This window comes from Zea mays, chromosome 3 (genome assembly GCF_902167145.1).
Source record: "Zea mays cultivar B73 chromosome 3, Zm-B73-REFERENCE-NAM-5.0, whole genome shotgun sequence".
In the NCBI taxonomy this organism is placed as follows: Eukaryota; Viridiplantae; Streptophyta; class Magnoliopsida; order Poales; family Poaceae; genus Zea; species Zea mays.
The window spans coordinates 219,943,285-219,967,943 of NC_050098.1; the positions used below are offsets into that span (position 1 = coordinate 219,943,285).

Consider the following 24,659-nt stretch of genomic DNA (forward strand, 5'->3'; position numbering starts at 1 on the left):
CAAATGTGGATCCCCTAGGATACCAAAGCCCAAACTTAGGAGTATAAACTAAATATCTCAAGATTCGTTTTACAGCCGTAAGGTGAGCTTCCTTAGGGTCGGCTTGGAATCTTGCACACATGCATACGGAAAGCATTATATCCGGTCGAGATGCACATAAATATAGCAAAGAGCCTATCATCGACCGGTATACCTTTTGATCCACGGACTTACCTTCCGTGTCGAGGTCGAGATGCCCATTTGTTCCCATGGGTGTCTTGATGGGTTTGGCATCCTTCATCCCAAACTTCCTTAGAATATCTTGAGTATACTTTGTTTGGATTAGGAAGGTGCCCTCTTGGAGTTGCTTCACTTAAAATCCTAAGAAATACTTCAACTCTCCCATCATAGACATCTCGAATTTTTGTGTCATGATCCTACTAAATTCTTCACATGTAGACTCGTTAGTAGACCCAAATATAATATCATCAACATAAATTTGACATACAAACAAGTCATTTTCAAGAGTTTTAGTGAAGAGTGTAGGATCGGCTTTTCCGACTTTGAATCCATTAGTGATATGGAAATCTCTAAGGCATTCATACCATGCTCTTGGGGCTTGCTTGAGCCCATAAAGCGCCTTAGAGAGTTTATAAACATGGTTAGGGTACTCACTATCTTCAAAGCCGGGAGGTTGCTCAACATAGACCTCTTCCTTGATTGGTCCATTGAGGAAGGCGCTCTTCACGTCCATTTGATAAAGCTTGAAGCCATGGTAAGTAGCATAGGCCAATAATATACGAATTGACTCAAGCCTAGCTACGGGTGCATAGGTTTCACCGAAATCCAAACCTTCGACTTGGGAGTATCCCTTGGCCACAAGTCGTGCTTTGTTCCTTGTCACCACACCATGCTCGTCTTGCTTGTTGCGGAACACCCATTTGGTTCCTACAACATTTTGATTAGGACGTGGAACTAAATGCCATACCTCGTTCCTAGTGAAGTTGTTGAGCTCCTCTTGCATCGCCACTACCCAATACGAATCTTGAAGTGCTTCCTCTAACCTGTGTGGCTCAATAGAGGAAACAAACGAGTAATGTTCACAAAAATGTGCAACACGAGATCTAGTGGTTACCCCCTTATGAATGTCGCCGAGGATGGTGTCGACGGGGTGATCTCGTTGGATTGCTTGGTGGACTCTTGGGTGTGGCGGTCTTGGTTCTTCATCCTCCTTATTTTGATCATTTGTATCTCCCCCTTGATCATTGTCGTCATCTTGAGGTGGCTCATTTACTTGATCTTCTCCTTCATCAACTTGAGCCTCATCCTCATTTTGAGTCAGTGGGGATGCTTGCGTGGAGGAGGATGGTTGATCTTGTGTATTTGGAGGCTCTTCGGATTCCTTAGGACATACATCCCCAATGGACATGTTTCTTAGCGCGATGCATGGAGCCTCTTCATCACCTATCTCATCAAGATCAACTTGCTCTACTTGAGAGCCGTTAGTCTCATCAAACACAATGTCACAAGAAACTTCAACTTATCCAGTGGACTTGTTAAAGACTCTATGTGCCCTTGTGTTTGAATCATATCCTAGTAAAAAGCCTTCTATAGTCTTAGGAGCAAATTTAGATTTTCTACCTCTTTTAACAAGAATGAAACATTTGCTACCAAAGACTCTAAAATATGAAATATTGGGCTTTTTACCGGTTAGGAGTTCATATGATGTCTTCTTGAGGATTCGGTGTAGATATAACCGGTTGATGGCGTAGCAAGCGGTGTTGATCGCCTCGGCCCAAAACCGATCCGACGTCTTGTACTCATCAAGCATGGTTCTTGCCATGTCCAATAGAGTTCTATTCTTCCTCTCCACTACACCATTTTGTTGTGGCGTGTAGGGAGAGGAGAACTCATGCTTGATCCCCTCCTCCTCAAGGAAGCCTTCGATTTGAGAGTTCTTGAACTCCGTCCCATTGTCGCTTCTAATTTTCTTGATCCTTAATCCGAACTCATTTTGAGCCCGTCTCAAGAATCCCTTTAATGTCTCTTGGGTATGAGATTTTTCCTGCAAAAAGAATACCCAAGTGAAGCGAGAATAATCATCCACAATAACTAGACAGTACTTACTCTCGCCGATGCTTATGTAAGCTATCGGGCCGAATAGATCCATGTGTAGGAGCTCCAGTGGCCTGTCGGTTGTCATGATGTTCTTGTGTGGATGATGGGTACCGACTTGCTTCCCTGCTTGGCATGCGCTACAAATCCTGTCTTTCTCAAAATGAACATTTGTTAATCCTAAAATGTGCTCTCCCTTTAGAAGCTATGAAGATTCTTCATCCCAACATGGGCTAGTCGGCGGTGCCAGAGCCAACCCATGTTAGTCTTAGCAATTAAGCAAGTGTCGAGTTCAACTCTATCAAAATCTACCAAGTATAGCTGACCCTCTAACACTCCCTTAAATGCTATTGAATCATCACTTCTTCTAAAGACAGTGACACCTACATCAGTGAATAGACAGTTGTAGCCCATTTGACATAATTGAGATACAGAAAGCAAATTGTAATCTAAAGAATCTACAAGAAAAACATTGGAGATAGAATGGTCAGGAGATATATCAATTTTACCCAATCCTTTGACCAAACCTTGATTTCCATCCCCGAATGTGATAGCTCGTTGGGGATCTTGGTTTTTCTCGTAGGAGGAGAACATTTTCTTCTCCCTGGTCATGTGGTTTGTGCACCCGCTATCAATGATCCAACTTGAGCCCCCGGATGCATAAACCTACAAAACATGTTTAGTTCTTGACTTTAGGTACCCAAATGGTTTTGGGTCCTTTGGCATTAGACACAAGAACTTTGGGTACCCAAACACAAGTCTTTGACCCCTTGTGCTTGCCCCCAACATATTTGGCAACTACCTTGCTGGATTTGTTAGTTAAAACATATGATGCATCAAAGGTTTTAAATGAAATGTCATGATCATTTGATGCATTAGGAGTTTTCTTCTTAGGCAACTTAGCATGGGTTGGTTGCCTAGAACTAGATGTCTCACCCTTATACATAAAAGCATGGTTAGGGCCAGAGTGAGACTTCCTAGAATGAATTTTCCTAATTTTGCTCTTAGGATAACCGGCAGGGTACAAAATGTAACCCTCATTATCTTGAGGCATGGGAGCCTTGCCCTTAACAAAATTAGACAATTTCTTAGGAGGGGCATTAAGTTTGACATTGTCCCCCTTTTGGAAGCCAATGCCATCCTTGATGCCAGGGCGTCTACCACTATAAAGCATACTACGAGCAAATTTAAATTTTTCATTTTCAAGTTCATGCTCGGCAATTTAGCATCTAATTTTGCTATATGATCATTTTGTTGTTTAATTAAAGCCATGTGATCATGAATAGCATTAATATCAGCATCTCTACATCTAGTGCAAATAGTAGTGTGTTCAACGGTAGATGTAGAGGGTTTGCAAGATTTTAATTCTACAAACTTAGCATGTAATATATCATTTCTACTTCTAAGGTCGGAAATGGTAGCATTGCAAACATCTAATTCTTTAGCCTTAGCAAGCAATTTTTTATTTTCAATCCTAAGGCTAGCAAGAGACATATTTAGCCTTAGCAAGCAAATCATCATTATCATTTCTAAGATTGGGAATTGAAACATTGCAAGCAATAGAATCAACCTTAGCTAACAAATTAGAATTCTCATTTCTAAGGTTGTCTATAGTCTCATGGCAAGTGCTTAGCTCACTAGATAATTTTTCATATTTTTCAACTTCTAGAGCGTAAGCATTTTTAACTTTAACATGCTTTTTGTTTTCCTTGATTAGGAAGTCCTCTTGGGAGTCCAAGAGATCATCCTTCTCATGGATGGCACTAATTAATTCATTTAATTTCTCTTTTTGTTGCATGTTTAAGTTGGCAAAAAGAGTACGTAAATTGTCTTCCTCATCACTAGCATTATCATCACTAGAGGACTCATATCTAGTGGAGGATTTAGATTTAACCTTCTTCTTTTTTCCGTCCTTTGCCATGAGGCACTTGTGGCCGACGTTGGGGAAGAGAAGTCCCTTGGTGACGGCGATGTTGGCGGCGTCCTCGTCGTCGGAGGAGTCGCTAGAGCTTTCGTCGGAGTCCCACTCGCGACAAACATGGGCATCGTCGCCCTTCTTCTTGTAGTACCTCTTCTTCTCCTTTCTTCTCCCCTTCTTGTTGTCGCCCCTGTCACTGTCACTATATATAGGACATTTTGCAATAAAATGACCGGGCTTACCACATTTGTAGCAAACCTTCTTGGAGTGGGGCTTGTAATCTTTCCCCCTCCTTTGCTTGAGGATTTGGCGGAAGCTCTTGATGACGAGCGCCATTTCCTCGTTGTCGAGCTTGGAGGCGTCGATGGGTGTTCTACTCGGTGTAGACTCCTCCTTCTTCTCTTCTGTCGCTTTGAATGCGACCGGTTGAGCTTCGGACGTAGAAGGACCGTCAAGCTCGTTGATCTTCCGTGAACCCTTGATCATGAATTCAAAGCTCACAAAATTCCCGATTACTTCCTCGGGGGTCATTAGTGTATATCTTGGGTTGCCACGAATTAATTGTACTTGAGTAGGGTTAAGGAAAATAAGTGATCTTAGAATAACCTTAACCACCTCGTGGTCATCCCATTTCTTGCTCCTGAGGTTGCGCACTTGGTTCACCAAGGTTTTGAGCCGGTTGTACATATCTTGTGGCTCCTCCCCTTGGCGAAGACGGAAGCGACCGAGCTCCCCCTCGATCGTTTCCCGCTTGGTGATCTTGGTGAGTTCATCACTCTCGTGTGCGGTCTTGAGCACGTCCCAAACTTCCTTGGCGCTTTTTAATCCTTGCACCTTGTTGTACTCCTCCCTACTTAGAGAGGCGAGGAGTATGGTTGTGGCTTGGGAGTTGAAGTGCTCTATTTGGGCCACCTCGTCCTCATCATAATCCTCATCCCCTACAGATGGTACCTGTGCTCCAAACTCAACAACATTCCATATATTTTTGTGGAGTGAGGTTAGATGAAATTTCATTAAATCACTCCACCTAGCATAATCTTCACCGTCAAAGGTTGGCGGTTTGCCTAATGGAACGGAAAGTAATGGAGTATGTCTAGGAGTGCGAGGGTAATGTAAGGGGATCTTACTAAACTTCTTGCGCTCATGGCGCTTAGAAGTTATGGAGGGCGCGTCGGAGCCGGAGGTAGATAGCGATGAGGTGTCGGTCTCGTAGTAGACCACCTTCCTCATCTTCTTTTTCTTGTCCCTACTCCGATGCGACTTGTGGGAAGAGGCTTTCTTCTCCTTCCCCTTTCCCTTTTTGCGGGACTCTTCCGATGAAGCTTTCCCGTGGCTTGTAGCGGGCTTGTCGCCGGTCTCCATCTCCTTCTTGGCGTGTTCTCCCGACATCACTTCGAGCGGTTAGGCTCTAATGAAGCACCGGGATCTGATACCAATTGAAAGTCGCCTAGAGGGGGGTGAATAGGGCGAAACTGAAATTTACAAAGTTAATCACAACTACAAGCCGGGTTAGCGTTAGAAATATAATCGAGTCCGCAAGAGAGGGTGCAAAACAAATCGCAAGCAAATAAAGAGTATGACACGAGGATTTGTTTTACCGAGGTTCGGTTCTTGCAAACCTACTCCCCGTTGAGGTGGTCACAAAGACCGGGTCTCTTTCAACCCTTTCCCTCTCTCAAACGGTCCCTCGGACCGAGTGAGCTTTCTCTTCTTAAATCAACCGGGAACAAAACTTCCCCGCAAGGACCACCACACAATTGGTGTCTCTTGCCTTGGTTACAATTGAGTTTTGATCACAAGCAAAGAATGAGAAAGAAGAAAGCGATCCAAGCGCAAGAGCTCAAAAGAACACGACAAATCACTCTCACTAGCCACTAATGCTTTTGTGGAATTGGGAGAGGATTTGATCACTTGGGTGTGTCTTGTATTGAATGCCTAGCTCTTGTAAGTGGTTGGAAGGTTGAAAACTTGGATGACTTGAATGTGGGGTGGTTGGGGGTATTTATAACCCCAACCACCAAACTAGCCGTTTGGTGGAGGTTGTTGTCGCATGGCGCACCGGACAGTCCGGTGCGCCACCGGACACTGTCCGATGCGCCAGCCACGTCACCAGGCCGTTGGGTTCCGACCGTTGGAGCTCTGACTTCTGGGCCCGCCTGGATGTCCGGTGGCACACCGGACATGAACTGTAGAGTGTCCGGTGCGCCACTTCGCGCGTGCCTGACTTCTACGCTCTCTGGCGCGCATTTAATGCTTCTGCAGGTGACCGTTGGCGCGAAGTAGTCGTTGCTCCGCTGGCTCACCGGACAGTCCGGTGCACACCGGACATGTCCGGTAAATTATAGCGGAGTGAATTCCCGAAGCTAGCGAGTTCCTGAGACGCTCTTCCTTGGAGCACCGGACACTGTCCGATGTACACCGGACAGTCCGGTGCGCCAGACCAGGGCACACTTCAGTTATCCCTTTGCTCCTTTGTTGAACCCAATTCTTGGTCTTTTTATTGGCTAAGTGTGAACCTTTGACACCTGTATAACTTTTACACTAGAGCAAACTAGTTAGTCCAATTATTTGTGTTGGGCAATTCAACCACCAAAATCAATTCGGAAATAGGTGTAAGCCTAATTCCCTTTCACACATCTTGAACGTCCTAGCAATCGATGCCATCTCATTTGGATCATTGTACTTTGTCAACGATGTGATGGGATAACTCAGGTTAAAGCTTGGCAATCTGGTCACACCTACCTCAGAGACATCAGACTCATTAGATTCGATCTCTGAGATAGTGCAACCAAGAGGACTAGGATACATGTTAGACTCTAACAAGGACACAAGCCCAGACTCGGGCTCTGAGTTCGCAGGATTTTGGCTCGTGCTTGTGATAAATAGAGAACATGAATATCACCCTCCCTTAGAGGATGAAGGGAGCTCAGAGACAAGAAGGCGGCGAGTTTGAGAAGATCTACAACTAAGAGAATGGGAAGCCCACGATAAAATCGAGAAGGTCGAATTTCATGGACAACATTTCTACGCCACCCGGTATAATAACTTGTCACAATAAAATTCTTGTTAGATGGGATCACCTCATTATTGCCATAGGACAACCTCTAGGATCGTAAAAGCCTTCAAAAGATTCCAAATATGATGTCATACGCCTTGGTTTGTGCCATGACAGACACAGCCCCAATGACCAATCAGGAAAGGTTCGAGTCGACACTAGAGACCCCTAATGTAGAACATGCAGATGATACATAGAGTCATCAAAGAGAAGACTTGGCTCATATCAACCAACTACATTAGAGACCTCCCTTGCAACCCACTAGACAAGTCAAGTCCCCCGTGCGAAGGGAGCTATTGTGTTGGCTCGTACCACCAAATAAGGGGAGGCATCCCAGACGACCACACGACCTCCATGATAGGTACGACACAGAAGATTCCTACTATGAGACCCACTCCCATTCTTGGTTTGACTAGGTACCAACTATGCTCATCAATTCCATAATTAAGACATTTACAGGGTCACTTATCTAAGGCAGTTGGCCTAAGAACTTTAAGCCTCCCACCTTTGAAACCTATGATGGATGCACAAACCCCACATATTAGCTAGGAGTGTACCAACTCTCCGTTATAGCCACAGGAGGGGACTCAACAATCATGGAAATTATTTACCCATGTGCCTTAGTGCTAGCACCCGCAAATGGCAAAATAATATTTCATCCAACCCTACCGACTCTTGGTAGCATCTTAAACATATTTTTATTATTAACTTTAGCTTGACTCAACAAAAGTCACAATACGATCTTGAACAGATTACACAGAAGGAGGATGAGAGCCTCTAAATCTACATCAATAGATGGCACGATCTCAAGACTGATGTATCATGCATGCCTATGAAGACTATAGTTTATGTCTTCTGCAAGGGCCTCAGAAACCGGGAGTTGCCTTAGATGTTAATCCACAAGACACCGACAACTCTTTCGGCCATGTTTTAGGTGGCTAACAAAGAGGTGACACTCTAAACGATCCCTTCAACAAAACACACAAGAAACTTCAAACAAAGGATAGAGCAAGACAAAGGACAAAAGTGTCACTACGATCGAAGGGTCAATACGGTAGAGCGTGGAACTCAGCCACACTAAGATGGCAAGCAACCTACCCGGGACGAGCACAATGCTAGGTATAAATCCATGATGGATGGAACATGTATTATCATTTGTAGGGAAATCATACTACACAAGAATACCAACACATACGACAATTCACACAAAGACTATTGAAAGAGTTGTGCCTAGATATGCCCAAACCAGAAGGCAGCAAGATTAGCAAAGGTGACTCGAAAGAAGAAACTAGGGAAATTTTCCCACAACCAAATCAAGACATCATATACATCATCGGTGGGCCAGAATCATACGAGATCAAGCAGAAGCAAAATTTGGAAGCCCGATATGTCTTCACAGTAGAGCCCACCATACCTAAGTTCCTATGGTGGTCAGAGATTCCTATCACTTTTGATAGGCCCGATCACCCCAATCACGTTCCACAATAAAGGCATTATCCTCTGCAGTGGGAGATGCAAGACTACTCTGAGTCCTCATAGATGGAGGAAGCGGCCTCAACATCATATTTGACAAAACTTTCAAGAAAATGGGCTTGACAACAAAAGCTTTCGGGTCGAGTCTTGCCCCTTCTATGAAATCATCCCTGGGCGGTCAACCATGCCATTAGGACAGATAACTCATCAATTATGTTTGGTACCAAGGCCAACTTCCGCATCAAGTGCCTACACTTCGAGGTAGTCGACATTGATGCAACTCATCATGCCATTATAGGGAGACTGGGACTCACAAAATTTATGGAGATACCTCACTACACCTACTTAGTACTCAAAATGTCGAGACCTAAGGGAGTGATTTCTATCAATGGAAAGTTAATAAGTCCTACAACTACACCAAGGAGGGATGCAGCCTAGCTAAGTCCCAAGTCATACATGCGGAGTGTGACAACCTACAAGTGGCCCTAGCATTACACCCCTCAAGTAGAGGAACAATAGAGAGCTCTCATCACCACCAAAAAAGATTGCCAACCTACAGGCAGAGTCCTCCCTAACCTGGCAAATACAACGACCCGATGGACATAACCAAGGTCACTCACATTGGGACCAACCTGAATCCAAAATGGGAACTATGCTCGCTTGTTTCCTCTAGGACAACTGAGATATTTTTGCTTAGAACCCGTCTAACTTGCTAGGAGTCTCAAGGGAACTAGTCAAGCATACACTTAATGTAAGCCCTACCTTGAAGCCCATCAAGAAAAGGTTGCATAGTTTCGAAGAAGACAGACGAAAAGTAATAAAAAAGGAGATAACTCAGCTCATAGAAGAGACTCAATGACTGTGCAATCAACATGATATCAACAAGCCATGTGAAAATGTCACTCTAGAAACGTTCGAGATTAAAAATTTATTATAGGGGACTTGGTGTTGAGAAAGATTCAAATCTGAAAGACAAACACTAGTTATCACCCCTTTAGGAGGGCCCTTACATTATCTCAAAAGTACTCTGATTGGGCGCCTATCGACTCTAGTAGGAAGACGTTACCCTCATTACTAATTATGGAATGTCGAGCAAATACGATGTTTTTATGTATGATCCTCCCTTCTAAGCAAGATTATAGAACATCTCAGTGTTTGTATCGTGACCAGAAAAGTTCCTCTCAGCTATTTCATTTAATTATATATTCCTACATTTTTTTCCATTTTTGTTGGTTACTAATCACTTCTTGAACATTTTCTTGAAGGACAAAAATATGGTTGAGCCCTCCAACTCTATCAGATATGGTCATCACTTTAAGGGTATTATACGTTGGTCTCGCTGTTAGAAGTGCCTGGATAGCTCAGCTAAGGCAAAATTGGGGTCCCTCAGAGGAAGGGCGGTAGCATTTTATATACAACTCTGCTACTGACTCGTGTAAAGCCTTGACAAAACCCCCTTGCTCTTATCACAATTTGATAGACATTTTAAGGGTATAGAGGGGTCTGATCCTCCCTGCTAAAATGATGTTTGTACATCAATCTAAATGGAGTAGGGCTCCCTCTGAGGAAGCCGACAAATATAACCTACATGACTTTGCTTGTCACATGTGACCCATCCATGGGATAGCAAAAGCCCCTATTAGTTTGGTTCACTAATAGAGCAATAAAAATACCCTTCAGAGGTCGAAAAGAGAAATCCTCTGTCAATTGGCAACCTAAACTTCTTCTAAAGAGGTATGGAACTATAGAGCCTCTAAGGCTCGAATTTTTATGTATGTACACTCTAGGGAGTACATAAATGGCTAAATCCCAATATTTAGCTTCTAAAGTGGGGATCTTTATGAAGATCCACTTCTTTTTCCCATAGGGGAATAAAACGGTCGAGTCCTAGGATGTAGTTTAGCGCATTAAGACTTCATTCAAATAAGTGAACTGATAAATCTCTTAATTGATTCTAAACTAGTCGGTTACCCGTGCGTTGCGACGGCTCACAACAATACCCACGTAAATTATCCACCAAAAAGATCTCAAGGTTTTTTATTGGTTGTCTCCACTCTTCGTATAATATTTTTTATGAACGCACGGGTACCATAGGCAGCAAATCAGAACCCCCATCCATCGCCTCCCTTACTTCCAAGGTTTCGTAGAGCAGGAGGGGAAGGGAAGAGGCAGGCATAACTGTTCGTTGCCGGAGAAGGACACGACGAAGACCTGGGCATCTAGAGGCAACATAGCTAGTATACCGCTAGATATATAGGGAGAGAACACGCAAGCGAAGAAAGAAGCCCACCTGGAGCAGCTTCAAACCAAGAGGCACCCGCACCAGGCATCAGTCTGAGAAGGGCGAGAGAATGCGAGTGTCTTCCTAGCCCTGGACCCGCCGAAGCGACACAACACCACCACCAACTCCGTAGTATATCCCGACTGCTGCCACGCTATGTGCCTTAGTTGTCCAATATCTTAGACCTGGACTCCTCATCGCTAAGATAACCTAAGGGTGGCAGGCGCCACCATGTCCTCCTCGACGGCACGCATGGAGAAAGGCCAGGAGCATGACTGACTCGCCTGGTACCCGCGTAGACGAGCGTCGATCGGCTCGCGGCTGCGACCGTGGGCGGGGGCAGTAGGTTGGGGAGGAAGAACAGGGCGAAGACTGGGAAGACAAACGGGACGTCCGACGACGGTGAAAACAATGGTGCACGCATGATGTGAAATGTCCTCGTGGACGTGCAATAGCCATTGCGCGAGTCGGTGTCGGGGCTGGTGTCGAATGAATACGAGGAGGAGGCGCATGCTCCTACGCCCTCCGCCGAGAATGGGGTGACGCGGAGGTGAACACATGAGGGGAGACAGAAAAGAAGTAGAATGGCGAACAAGGTGGTGACAACTGAGGCGAGGACATCATTATCGTGCGGAGTTATAGATGGCCAAATGGGCCGTGTCTGGCAAGTCGGCCATAGTGCCTCGGCCAACCCGGCACGAGCGTCGTGCGGTGCTTGGGTCGTAGCCTCGGCCCGTATTGCTGGCCCAGCCCGGCACAATTTTTTTTATTTTAAAAATCATATATACATATGTACAATTTATATTCAATATTATAAACACTTGGCCATAATGTTCTACTAGTTAGATGGCTTCACCCAGTGTCTTCCACCCTTCTTCCATCAGGGTATGGGTTCAAACCCCACCTGTTGTACCTTTTTTAATATTTTACGCTGAGTTGATTTAGAAGAAATGTAGGCACTTTTTTGTAAAAAGATGACGTTGGACGACTGTTGAAACTTGTGCTTTAAGTATAGTAGAGATTATCTAATGCATTTTTTGTCTCGAAGTATCATTATGTAACAGGTGAACTATCACCAAGCCCTTTGGCTTGGGGCTAGAAGCCACCTCATACAACTCTACTAGAGTACTAAGAGAACCAGTTCTTGGAAGTCAACTCAAAGGCTCCTAGACTGAGTTACGAGCTATAAGAAATCGAGTTCCTAGACTTGATAGGTTAAGACCATGACAACCATAATCGACAAATATTTAAGCTCAACTTACAAGATGACTTAGCTACGTCGAGCTCAAGGGCTAGATCCATAGGATGCACCAAGAGGTGCATGATTATGTTTTTAAAATGGAGACTTCAAATATCTCTATCAAAACAACCTTGCTCAATGCGAAAAAGATCAACATTGTCTAGCCTAAGTTGACAATTCAATTACGCTAGACTCCGTAGAGTGAATGGCAAAATTGTGGACTCAGTCAGGAAACGAAATAAGTCTGTTGCATATAATTCAAGTCATTTAGAAACGTTCACTGAAGAGCTTCATCTGACTGATTTGGTGAGTCAGTCAAATAAAACTCGGGATACTATAAATGATATGTACCTAGAGCACCATGAACACGTTGATGCTCAGAAGATTAGCTAGTGGGCCCAACTCTATTTCGACCAATGACCCAGACTTTGATGGCAACTCAAACTCAGGCAGAGCTCTCATGGTTTTGTGCCAGGAAAGGGTTTGGTGGATAAGAAGATCATCTTAACTGTATATCTCCTTTGTAACAAATGCACCCGACATATAAGGGATTAATAGATATGTATATATGTAGATAAGGATCTCGGTCCTACTCTCTTGTGACTGACTCCTTCCTTGAACTATAAGGGTGATGGAAGTGTGATGGGGAGGCCGCATTCAACAACTGGCAGCGGCACTACTGTTGTTCATCCGTGGATCACACAAAAATGTACGGTGTGCACTTGACCACGATGTGCAGGGATGGCATTCACCGGTGGGAGCATCGTTTCTTGCCCAACGGCATACGCCTCCAACAGTGCATCATTAACGACATGAAGAACGTCATGCATACGACAGATGCGAAGAGGAACGGTTTGCTCTATACCTTTCTTGTAGATTTTGAGGTCGGGGCCTCCGTTCTTCTTCAAAACAGCGAGCGATCCTTCTCTTCTCCCTCTGTTATCGCGAGCACGTGCTGATAACGTGTTGTGATAAGTGGAAACAAGTTTGGAAGAATGACTACATCAACTTTATTGCAGGGGAATCATGTTTATATACATGAAGGGATGCAATGTCAAGGAGTGTATCCATTGGCGGCATAACTGGCACACCCTTATTGATTATTCAAAATGTTACATTTTTTCTAACAAAGTTGTCGATAGTTTTATGGATTTAATTATGCCTGAAATTGCTTAGCTATCTATCACTATGCATGTCACACAGAATGATACGTTGGTTGACCGTCTATTACAATGCCGCGGCGTATTATATTATTACGTTGGTTGACCGTCTATACACGGGTTCAAAAAAATTTAATTAAAGAACCTTTTGGCGAAAGCAGAAACCACGCAAAAATGCCCACGTTGCACACGCCGGATCCGAGGCTCTTATGTTTCCTTGGCACTTTGGCAGGTTGGATCGGAGACTTTACAGGCTACAGCGGAATCCGTTGATGGTATTTCTCTCTCGGCTGCTGCTGCTGCTGGCGCTGCCGCACTGCCGCTGCCGCCGCCGCCGCTGCCTGCGGGGTGCGGCCGTGCGGGCCTGCGGGGTGCTGGCGCTGCGCCGCTGCCAACCTGCCCCCACTGCCCGTGACTGCTGACTAGTGACTAGTCTCTCAGTAGCCGCTCCATAAAATGGGGCCGAGCGCGCTCCCACACCCAGACTAGTTCCGCTGACCGCTTGAACTCTCCTCCCTCGCCCGCGCGTCTCCGCCGCCCCACCGGCCACCGCCCGCGCCTCCGCCGCGGCAGCTGTCCAAAAGCTGAAAATAGATAGAATCACGAGGGGGGGATTGCCTAGACAACGATCCTTAGTTAATCAAACACGGGCTGCCAGATTCGGGGGGGCGTTCGCGTTCCTACCCTCTCATCACTCTCCCCGTAAAACCCCGGCTGGGTTTATCTCATCGCCGCCGGGCGGCGAGCGGTGGGAGGCAATGGCAGGGTGGGGGCCCTCCAGGCTGCCGACGTGCGGGCCGTGGGGCCGCGGCGTGGCGCTGGAGAGGGAGCTGTCGCGGGACGGCAGCCACTACAGCATCTCCAGCGGCATCCTGCCGTCGCTCGGCGCGCGCAGCAACCGCCGCGCCAAGCTCAGGCCCTTCATCGTCTCGCCCTACGACCGCCGATACAGGTTCGCCGCGTCCTCCTCGTTATTAGTTAGTTCCCGTCCGGTTCTGCCTGCCTGTGCCATCCTTCCTACCGGTTTTCAGTCTCTGTGGGCTGGATTGATCACGTGGCTTGTTGCTGTTGCATTGCTGGCCGGTTGCTTTTGCCTCACCGGTGGCTTGCCCTGCCTGCTTCAGTTTTGGTGATGCTCAGCGAAGAGTTGCTTGTATTGTAATTCTGGATGAAGATAGCGGCCGTCCAGCCGAGCTTTTTCTTCGTATGTGGTTCGCTTATTGTTGAGTTCCAAAGCGTTTCACATGTTTTCCATGAACCTGTGAATTCTTTTGTTTAATGTAGCTCAAAGCCTCAAAGCTGTTTGTATCCGTGCGCTGCCTTCTTTTCCTTTTTGTCTCTAGTTCTCTTCGATTGTGAACAGATAATGGTTATATATATATATATATATATATATATATATATATATATATATATATATATATATATATATATATATATATATTACTACTTTCTTGGTTTGACTTGGACTGAATAATTATTTTCCCTTTTTGAAGTTAATAATTGATTTGTTTATGTTTTGCTTTTTTAGTAGTCGCACTTCTGCTTTGATTTTGTTTACTCTGGCTTCTTTGATCGTTCGCATCTGCTTTAATTTTCCATTTGCCCCTAGAGAGACAAGAAAGGCATGATATCGATCGTGACGTCTCTGCATTTCTCACGTTCTGCGCTTCTTTAAGCAACGATTCGATGTCCAAAGTGCCCTTTCTCAGGATTCTGGCGGAAAACCTTTTCTGAATCGTTTTATAATTTACTGAGTTGTTTAGTTACGTTACGTGGGTAATATGTCTGTGTTTTCCAGAGTAGCTTTTGTTTTGCCCGTTTTTCTTACCACTGTTTACTTTATTTTTCTAAATCATTTAAGGCTGCGTTTGATTTTTACATATTTTATTTACAAATGTAACATTGTTACAAAAGAATCAAACTCTGATTACATGTTTGGTCAGTTTTTCTGCGGTGTTCTTTTTTCAGAAGGTCGTCATCTATATAGTTAGTAGTAACCATAGTCACTGTAGCACTCCTTCAGTAGTGATTTTAACTGACAGCAATTGTGCCTTAATAGTTAACAAAACTAATTTTGCATAGATATTAATGTTTCACCCTTTGCATAATGATTTTTCTGGTAAAAAAATATATATTTGTTTACAACACGAAGAGATGGTTCTGATATATATTAATTCTACGCAGATGCTGGGAGACTTTTCTCATAATTCTTGTGATATACTCTGCATGGGTTTCCCCATTTGAGTTTGGCTTCATTCGGAAACCGGCGGGCGCCCTAGCTGCAGTGGACAATGTCGTGAATGCGTTCTTCGCAGTGGACATCATCCTGACCTTCTTTGTAGCTTACTTGGATAGAATGACATACTTGCTTGAAGATGATCCAAAAAGGATAGCTTGGCGGTATACTACCAGTTGGTTTATTCTTGACGTGGCCTCTACCATCCCAAGTGAATTTGCTCGGAAGATACTGCCACCAAACCTCAGATCATATGGATTTTTCAACATGCTTCGTCTATGGCGTCTCCGTAGAGTCAGCTCTCTCTTTGCTAGGTATGTGTTTTGAGTGCAGGTGTATGTGTATATGAGACTAATGCTTTATTGCATGATAATCAATTTGTACAGTTCGTTTAACACGATTTTTCCTTGTTATTAGAAATTCTAGCTAATATTTTCACTTCAACTTCTTTCTAGATTGGAGAAAGATAGACATTTCAATTACTTCTGGGTTCGATGTGCAAAGCTCATATGTGTAAGTAAGCAATTCATTTCAGACTATCCGGTAAATCTTAATATTATTTGTGGATGATAGCTCACTTGCTTACCTCTGATCTTGTAGGTCACACTTTTTGCCGTCCACTGTTCGGCATGCTTCTACTATCTTCTCGCTGACAGGTATCCTGACCCAACGGATACGTGGATTGGCAATTCGATGCCAGATTTTCATCAGCGGGGTTTGTGGATTCGATATGTAGTATCAGTGTATTGGTCAATCACTACTCTTACAACTGTGGGTTATGGTGATTTGCACGCGGAGAACACAAGGGAGATGATATTCAACATTTTCTACATGCTATTCAACCTTGGATTGACTGCCTATTTGATTGGTAACATGACCAATCTGGTTGTCCATGGCACCAGCCGTACTCGAAAATATGTGGGTTGTTTTTCACTTTCTTGTTTAGTCTTTGTTGATATCAAAATTTATAAGTCATAATGAAGTTGCACCTAATAGTTTTTTTTCTGTTATGATTTGGACTAAAGAGGGATACAATTCAAGCAGCAACCAGCTTTGCACTAAGGAATCAGTTACCAAGTCGGCTCCAAGATCAGATGATCTCACATCTTAGCTTGAAGTTCAGAACAGATTCAGAAGGTCTTCAACAACAAGAGACCCTTGATGCGCTTCCCAAGGCTATAAGATCAGGCATTTCTCAGTATCTGTTTTTCAATCTTGTCCAAAAAGTTTACTTGTTTGAAGGGGTGTCCAATGACCTAATTTTTCAACTGGTGAGGCTATGGAAATTCCATTTTGTATCCAATTAAAATGTTTTGCTACTGCTTCATCATGTGCTTATCTTGCTTTGTGTTATCATGGAAAAGGTTTCTGAGATGAAAGCTGAATATTTTCCACCTAGGGAAGATGTGATACTGCAGAATGAAGCACCCACAGACTTCTATATTTTAGTTACTGGTAGCGCGGTAAGGATGCCATTACACAAATAAATTTGGGGAAGAAAAGTAGTAGTTTTGCTATCAATAGCGCAGAAACCAAATCACATTGTCATTCTGATATACTTGTCACTTCTACAGGAGTTGATAGAGTTGCGAAATGGCGGGGAACAGGCAAGTCTTATGGTGCTCAAATGGTAGTGGATTTATTGATCGAATTGTCCTTTTAACATAATGTGCTGGTACCTGCAGATGGCTGGAGTGGCTAAGGCAGGAGATGTTGTCGGAGAAATTGGGGTTCTTTGCTATAGGCCCCAACTATTCACAGTTCGAACAAAATCATTATGCCAGCTTCTGCGTATGAATCGCACTGCCTTTCTCAGCCTTGTTCAATCCAATGTTGCAGATGGAACAATAATAATGAACAACCTTATGCAGGTACAGGAACCACATTATTCTTCCTAATTTTCTTTGGTGCTGCATATTTCAGTTATATTCGATGTGTACTTTTAGAGTTTTGACATAGAAAAGGTAAAAAAGAATCTGAACTAACCCATTTAGATCAGGCAGGTTTTCATTATTATCCCTGTATTGTCTTACTTAACAATATGTGTAGATATTTTATTCTCAGGTAATCACTAGGCTGTATATTAGGTTCTTGAGTCATGGTCCTGATAATCACCAGCCACAACAATAGTGAGAATGTATTATGAAATTCCATTTGTTTTAGATCTACTACTGAGATTGTGATTTTTTTTCTTTTTTATTATGGTTGTATAGTTACTAAAACAGCAGAAAGACAACAGTGTAATGGTGGGTGTTCTTAAGGAGATTGAGAACATGCTAGCGCGGGGTCGTCTGGACTTGCCAATTACCCTCTGTTTTGCGGTAAATAAAGGAGACGATTTAATGTTACATCAACTTCTGAAGCGTGGTTTGGATCCAAATGAATCAGATAACAATGGGCATACAGCACTGGTATGCATATACCTTGACGCATGTGTGTGTAAACAGATTTCTGTTACCCAAGAAATTTAAGTGCTCATTTCATTATTTACAGCATATAGCTGCTTCCAAAGGAGACGAACAATGTGTCAAGCTTCTTCTAGACTACGGAGCTGATCCAAATGCTAGAGGTACGCATAAAACTAGAACTGTGATACATTTTTTTACAGATTGACCAGAACTGGTGACGTTCTTGCCACCAAGAATACTAAATTTACTAGTTAGGAATTCATGCTTCACTTGTGATATTTTAGCCAATGAGTCTTGAAGTTCCCCGTCTTTTACCCTTCCATCCATTGCAGACTCTGAAGGAAAAGTGCCTCTATGGGAGGCTTTATGTGAAAAGCACAATGCAGTGATAGAGCTGTTAGTAGAGAGTGGTGCAGAGCTATCATCTGGAGACACGGCCTTGTATGCTTGCATCGCTGTTGAGGAAAATGATGCTGAGCTGCTTGAGAACGTTATCCGTTATGGTGGCAACATAAACAACCCAACGAAAGACGGAACCACACCGCTGCATCGTGCGGTCTGTGATGGAAATGTTCAGATGGTTGAGTTGTTGCTGGAACACGGAGCTGACGTCGACAAGCAGGACAGTAATGGCTGGTCGCCAAGAGATCTAGCTGATCAGCAAGGCCATGATGACATTCAGGCTCTCTTCAAATCACGAAAAGCACACAGGAAGCATGCCTCAAATGGCAGAGTGGCACCTATGCTGATAGGGAGATTCAACAGTGAGCCCTCGATGCCAGATATGAGCCATGAAAACGCCAGAGTACGCAGCGAAGTTGTTCCGCAGAAGCTCCTCCGAAAGAGGGTGAGTTTCCAGAATTCTCTTTTCGGCGTCATCTCTTCGTCCCACGCCCACCAGGACACCGGCCGTCTGCTCTCGAAAGGCCTCGCTGGAACAGAGGGTCCAAATTGCCGTCACGACTCCCTCATCAGGGTGACAATCAGCTGCCCCGAGAAGGGGGGGAACGCCGCAGGGAAGCTCGTGCGCCTACCGCGGTCGATGGCCGAGCTTCTCGAACTAGGTGCAAAGAAGTTCGGCATCAAGCCTGGCAAGGTCCTGACAGTTGGGGGTGCTGAGATTGATGAGGTGGAGCTTATCAGAGACGGTGATCATATTCTTCTCGTCAGTGATGAATGGGTGCCAGATGTTGAGCAAATTAGGCCTTAACAATAAGTGAGCCAGCTGTGGTGCTCTTATTGCAATTTGACATGATATGGGGAAACATGCCCCTGTGACCCTGTGTGCATCAGTGCATGTCCCCCATTTAAACTGAAGTGTAGCTTATGATGGTTTTGAAGCTGTAGGATGTATCCAGCTTGGAAATGAATTTGTAGTCAGCTGGTCTGTATGTAGTTTCGTCATCTCTTTCCATGGGAAGGGATTCACAAAATGTAATTACATGATTTCTTTTTTTTCCTGTCTTTAGATCAAGCTTTCTCTGGAAGTGAGAAATATTCGTGAGTCATGAATTTTGAGATATTGATCCTATCAGTTCATTTTAGTTGCTATTTCAATTCTTCTTTGTTTGTTATTTCAGTTTTTATTGATTTCTGAACGGCTTCGTGCAGTGCAAAATATGAAATACGATAGAGAATGGAACAGGAGAGCTGCTAGAGAAGCGGCCTGCAAGCTTTGGATGGGCCAGCCCTGTGTGGGCTAGAGAAGCGGTCTGCAAATGGGAAAATCCCCAGCCCAATCTTGGAACCTTGCAGTTTGTCAGCAATAACAATAATCAGCATCAATATTCATTCAGTCCTCTCATAAAGGAAATCAATCCCGCGAGTGTAAACAGCCAACTACCAATCTGAAGCATCCCCAGAGGCCACGTTGATGGCCTGTGGAAGTTTGATGAACAAACTGCCAACTTCCCATTCTCGTGGTGGGTGGCACAACCAAGAGCATTGAGGTTCCCTGTGAATCACAAAGCAGGACCACGTGAGGCGGAAGACCTTCAAATTTATTTGCTCATCTACACCTCTCAACCTCCACACCACTTGTGCCCGTTCAAAAGAAATGTTAGGCATCCTCCTGCTGAATCCACAGCACATGATACCAGCCACAAAGCCAATGAGGACATGTGCTGCTGAGTACCGAAAAAAGCTTCACTTATCTCAATCCTTTAATTATTATATATCTACTAGGTGGGTGCCCGTGCGTTGCGACGGAACCATATCTCTACTACTCTATAAGACTCTAATAGGTGTGTGCCCGTACGTTGCTACGGTTTATTTATATCACGAGAGGTGCATGTTAAATCTAGGACACATAATCGAGAGGTGCAAGTTAATTAGATTCCAATACCTTCTCAAGTAGTTTAACTCTATGAAATCAATATAGAATTAAAAGTTACTACAAATTTAGATTGATGGCAACATAAAAGGATGCATGCACCTACAAACCCATAGAAAATATCATAAATATGGGGAGGGGTTGGTGAGCTTAGCAGATCACAAGTTCGGACGTGACGTGGACTGACTTACAATCGTCTCCAACTAACATGCCAAACATAATGGTAAGCGTCTAAGTGCACCTCCATGTCTCATCAACTTAAACCAGAGTTCAAAGCTAATATTTGGAGTCCCAAATAAGGAAACATCAGGCAATTTAATAACCACCATCGAAATCAGGTGATCCACATACACCAAGGTAATATTTCGAATCCTTAGACTTCTTATTGTACATCACACATAGCAAGTAGTTCACGAGGTGCTGGGAAAACATCAGTGCCTTCTCCTGGGTGGGGTCCTTGAACGAGCTCTTGGTGGTGACCTGACAAAACACAAAAAGTACCGGATAATATTTCATTTAGTTAGTGGCTAAGAAACAACCAAGCATAAAAAAAGAACTGAGGGGAAATAGTAACAACCCAAGCATCTATTAGCCCTGACAATTTATAAAACCTCCTTCCATCACCAAATCAGGATCAGATCAAACCTTTCTTTAGATATTTTAAACTCTAATGTTGAGCATCATTGTGAAATATGTACCACCCAAATATTTGGGTCCAACAAACTAACACAGCTAGCCAAAAAGGGGAAGGGAAAACTAAGCGCTGCACCTTGCCTTGTTTTTCCCCTACCGAAATTGTAGAAAAAGGGAGAAGGGAATACCATTTCCGAGTATGTTTGCGTTTAGCAGGGCCACTGCTAAATGCCCAATCAACACTCATTATTTGTTTATAAAGGTCAGCTCCATCCAGATCTTTTATTGCAACCTGAACTTCTTCAAACTTCTCGTATTCAATCAAAGCGTAGCCTTGTACAGAGGAAGGGGAAAAAACAAAAAACCAACGCTTGAGAAAATGTGGGGGAAAAGACCCTGGTATTTAAACAACAGATGCCAGATATGAAAGTACTCATTTAGTCATTTTCAAGATGACGCATATATAAAGCTTCTTCCGCCCTAAATTGTTGACTAATTACTATCAAGGAGTGCTTTCAGGAATTATATGTTACAAGAGTTGTCAAATTCTAAAATGAGGAATGTGTTCAGGAGTATTTATGAAAAATAAAACAGACCTTGACAAATCCGGTACGCTGGTCCAAATTCAGTATGGTGCAAACTTACAACTTCTTACATCAAACCAACAGCCTCATCAATCTGTCCCTGCTCCTCTTTGATTTTGGCAAGTCTTTTTATCAATCTTGCTCTCTCTATACCAACATAAATATATAGATGAACAACTGTAAAATTATGAACTGGTATCCCACGAACCATAAATGTAAAATTACCTTCTCATAGAAGTTATAGAAAGTCCATGAAACGGTTGTGCATGTCCTGCATAAACATGCAAGTCACATCATGGGAGAGAGTACATAAAGAAGAGCTTATGTGAACTATGTCCCAGTTTCTGTTAAAATGACAGTTGAGGATCATCATATGAGTTGCAGACTATTAAATTCATACTTTGGAGGTTTGAATGACTCTCCTACTTGATGCCACAGCTTGCATGATGTCACCTGCTCAGTGTTGATGCAACTAATTAGCGAACGAGCATATGAGGCAAAATATCTCTCTCCCTCCCCCTCCCCCACACAGCCAAGTTATTCAGCCAAATCTGCTTTACAAGAAACTGGTGGGAAATAGACACGACCACAAATCAACAGATATATGTTTAGAGTCACACAAAGAAATAAAATAAAATAAATGTTAGATTGACGTAGTTTAAAAATATCTCACCAATTTGGTTGAGAATAGAAACACAGAGAGATGTTTGGTATGAACATTCAGAAGTGGAACGAACGAAAGAAACAACATGTACTGTCTCAAGCTGCCTGATGTGAAGTACTCTATGATGATATTTACAATGTCCTTGTCCTCATCGATCCAAGAGGCAAACAGCTTGACAATGTTCTTGTGCCTGAAGGTCCTCAGCAGTTGGATCTCTGTGCTTAGCTGCTCCATATTCTATGAGCAAACCATGACAGAGTCGTTGATCCTTGACTGACTCCATGCAACCTCAACACCCTCCAGCTTGTCAAAGGCTTTATAGTTGTATATCCATATCAAATCAGAGTTGAGGAACACATAGGAGCACTTGGATCTCTATGGATTGATTGGTTGATTAGCTAGCCTCCTCCTGTCCAGTGTTTTTTTTTCACAAAAGTAACAATTTTGTTTGTTATACATTTTTAGTTGTGGTCTAGACTTTGTATTTATAAACAAAGAAACTACATTTAATCCAGTAAACAAGAAACAAAAAGATCAATAGATAATATTGGCTGAAGGATACACAGTCTTAGTGGAGTCTAGATCCTCGGAAGATGAATCCAACCATGATTGACCAAGAAAACACATATCAATTTGGATTGATCGGAGTCTACGACCCTCGGAAGATGAATCCACAATTCCTTGTATGGAGCATAGAACAAAAGAAGTCTGTGTAACCTCCAACCATGATTGGTAGAACCATCTCTATATCACTCTGCATTACCAAATCAGAGCATTGGTCATGATTATCCTTTATTATTACCCTCAGAAGAGACAGGGCATGTGGGTAGTAATGAACAATATGAAATGAATATCCCATGGTATTAATAATAACTATTTCATTATTTAGATTGACAAAAAACTGATTAATGTAGATTGTTTATTTGGCTGTTGTGGTATGTGAACCATCAAAACTAAGTAAAATAAGAATACCCCATGGTATTAATCATACGCAGAAGATCGAGAGGCAACTGCGCCCAGCAGCCCTCCCGCGGCGCCTCGTCCAGCTCGGCTGCCGGCGCTCGCCCGGCCCCGGCGTGGCCCCCTGGCCGGAACCGTAGCACGCCGCGCGACACGATGGCGCCGATCTCGCCCTTCATCTCCTGGATCATGCTGCTGAAAGGCATCGCCTTTCGCGGTCCTCCCACGCCGAAACCACCACACATATTTCACACCTCATCAGCCCAGCTGCCATATATAGATATAGAGGGATTGCTTCTTTGTTTGTTCTTTGCAAATGTCCTTTCTTGGCCGACGAGACACAATAGCCGAGGGACCATACCATGTAGTCGGTGCTGATGAAGCGGTCGTTCACGACGACGAGCTCGACATCGTCACTCTGTAGGGCCACCCTGGCCACCAGCCTTCCGATCCTACCGAACCCTGCACCAACAAAAAAACGATAAAAACCCACACGACTGGCATAACTCAAATACATCACAACTCAGATTGGAGGATGTGAACTCACCATTGATCCCAATCTTGATCTTGGCTGCATATACCAGAGCACAAACATAAGCAACCAAGCCATAAAAAACAATCAGTAAAAATAACAGTACCAACTTGCACATCAGAAGCCCCGCGAGCACAGAAGTGTATAGAACATATGAATCTGCTAGCAAGTATTCCTTAAGAAGTATTTCTGCTTTATACTTATAGGCCTTAGCTGCCATGATTGGGTCAACAGGAAAATCCATAATCTGATCCATCAAGTCAACAGTCAGATTGTTGAACAGAGTGGTTCCATTCCCCACAATCCATAAGCAATGCCTACAACAAATTGTTAAAAATTAAATAGTTTTATTATCATGCACCAGATAAAAGATTATGAAGTAATTGAAGTGAAATTTAAATGCTTGGCGCAGAACTTACTTGGCCCTTGTTAACAATATATAGTATAGATATGTGCTCGTGCGTTGCGATGGAAGTAAAAAATTTGTATGAAACATTGATACGGAACGACAAAAATCACTATAATATGCAAAATATACGTGGAAAACATTATCAATATCACACAAATTAATTCTAAAAAGTTAATTTAGAATTTTTAATTACAGACAAATATGTCGACAACTAATCAGCTAATCCTTTTTAGCGATATCGATGAGTCTCTGTTGTATGTTTGCAGGGATGGCATATCGGCACGAATTATCCTCATAACTTAACAGATCAATCACAAAGTTCCTTCGAAGAGTCTTTGCATCCTACAGACAAAGACATAAGAGAACAAAACATATTATCTTGTAGAACGAGTTAGCTAGAATGTAAGTTTTGAACATAAAACGAACGTGCTACACTCACCCCAACAAATTTCAGTCGTCTGTCATTCCCCCACATGGCCATAGCTTGTAGAACGAGGTAGCTGGTATTAAACCTATAGAACAATATTTGGGCAACTATGTTTTACACAATGAATATCATAGAAAAAATTTAAACTGCTGAAAAGGTGGTACGAAGAAAATACCCTCTTAAGTCAATTGGAACACCAGTCTGAATTGTATGTTCCCACTTAAAGATATCCTCCGCCCATGCAGAACGT

The 24,659-nt window shown here is 43.4% G+C and overlaps 1 protein-coding gene and 1 pseudogene across 2 annotated transcripts; one reads left to right on the forward strand and one right to left on the reverse strand.

The window, feature by feature from the left end:
- Nucleotides 1-13,298: 13,298 nt before the first annotated feature.
- On the forward strand, nt 13,299-19,425 carry LOC103651425 (potassium channel AKT1). The gene is made up of 11 exons (XM_008677057.4): nt 13,299-14,173; nt 15,409-15,774; nt 15,916-15,973; nt 16,061-16,378; nt 16,486-16,731; nt 16,825-16,923; nt 17,035-17,067; nt 17,146-17,331; nt 17,674-17,871; nt 17,954-18,029; nt 18,201-19,425. The coding sequence occupies exons 1-11, from the start codon at nt 13,980-13,982 to the stop codon at nt 19,076-19,078; spliced, it is 2,652 nt and encodes an 883-aa protein (XP_008675279.1). The 5' UTR covers nt 13,299-13,979; the 3' UTR covers nt 19,079-19,425.
- Nucleotides 19,426-20,361: 936 nt separating this feature from the next.
- LOC103650083 (PLN02358 superfamily - PLN02856 superfamily - serine/threonine protein kinase superfamily pseudogene) lies at nt 20,362-23,974 on the reverse strand (annotated as a pseudogene). The gene is made up of 11 exons (NR_161386.1): nt 23,684-23,974; nt 23,589-23,612; nt 23,403-23,503; nt 23,054-23,308; nt 22,644-22,835; nt 22,091-22,395; nt 21,818-21,870; nt 21,643-21,688; nt 21,430-21,564; nt 21,022-21,166; nt 20,362-20,680 (listed from the first exon to the last, which is right to left on the reverse strand). The product of NR_161386.1 is annotated as a PLN02358 superfamily - PLN02856 superfamily - serine/threonine protein kinase superfamily pseudogene (transcript).
- Nucleotides 23,975-24,659: the final 685 nt, after the last annotated feature.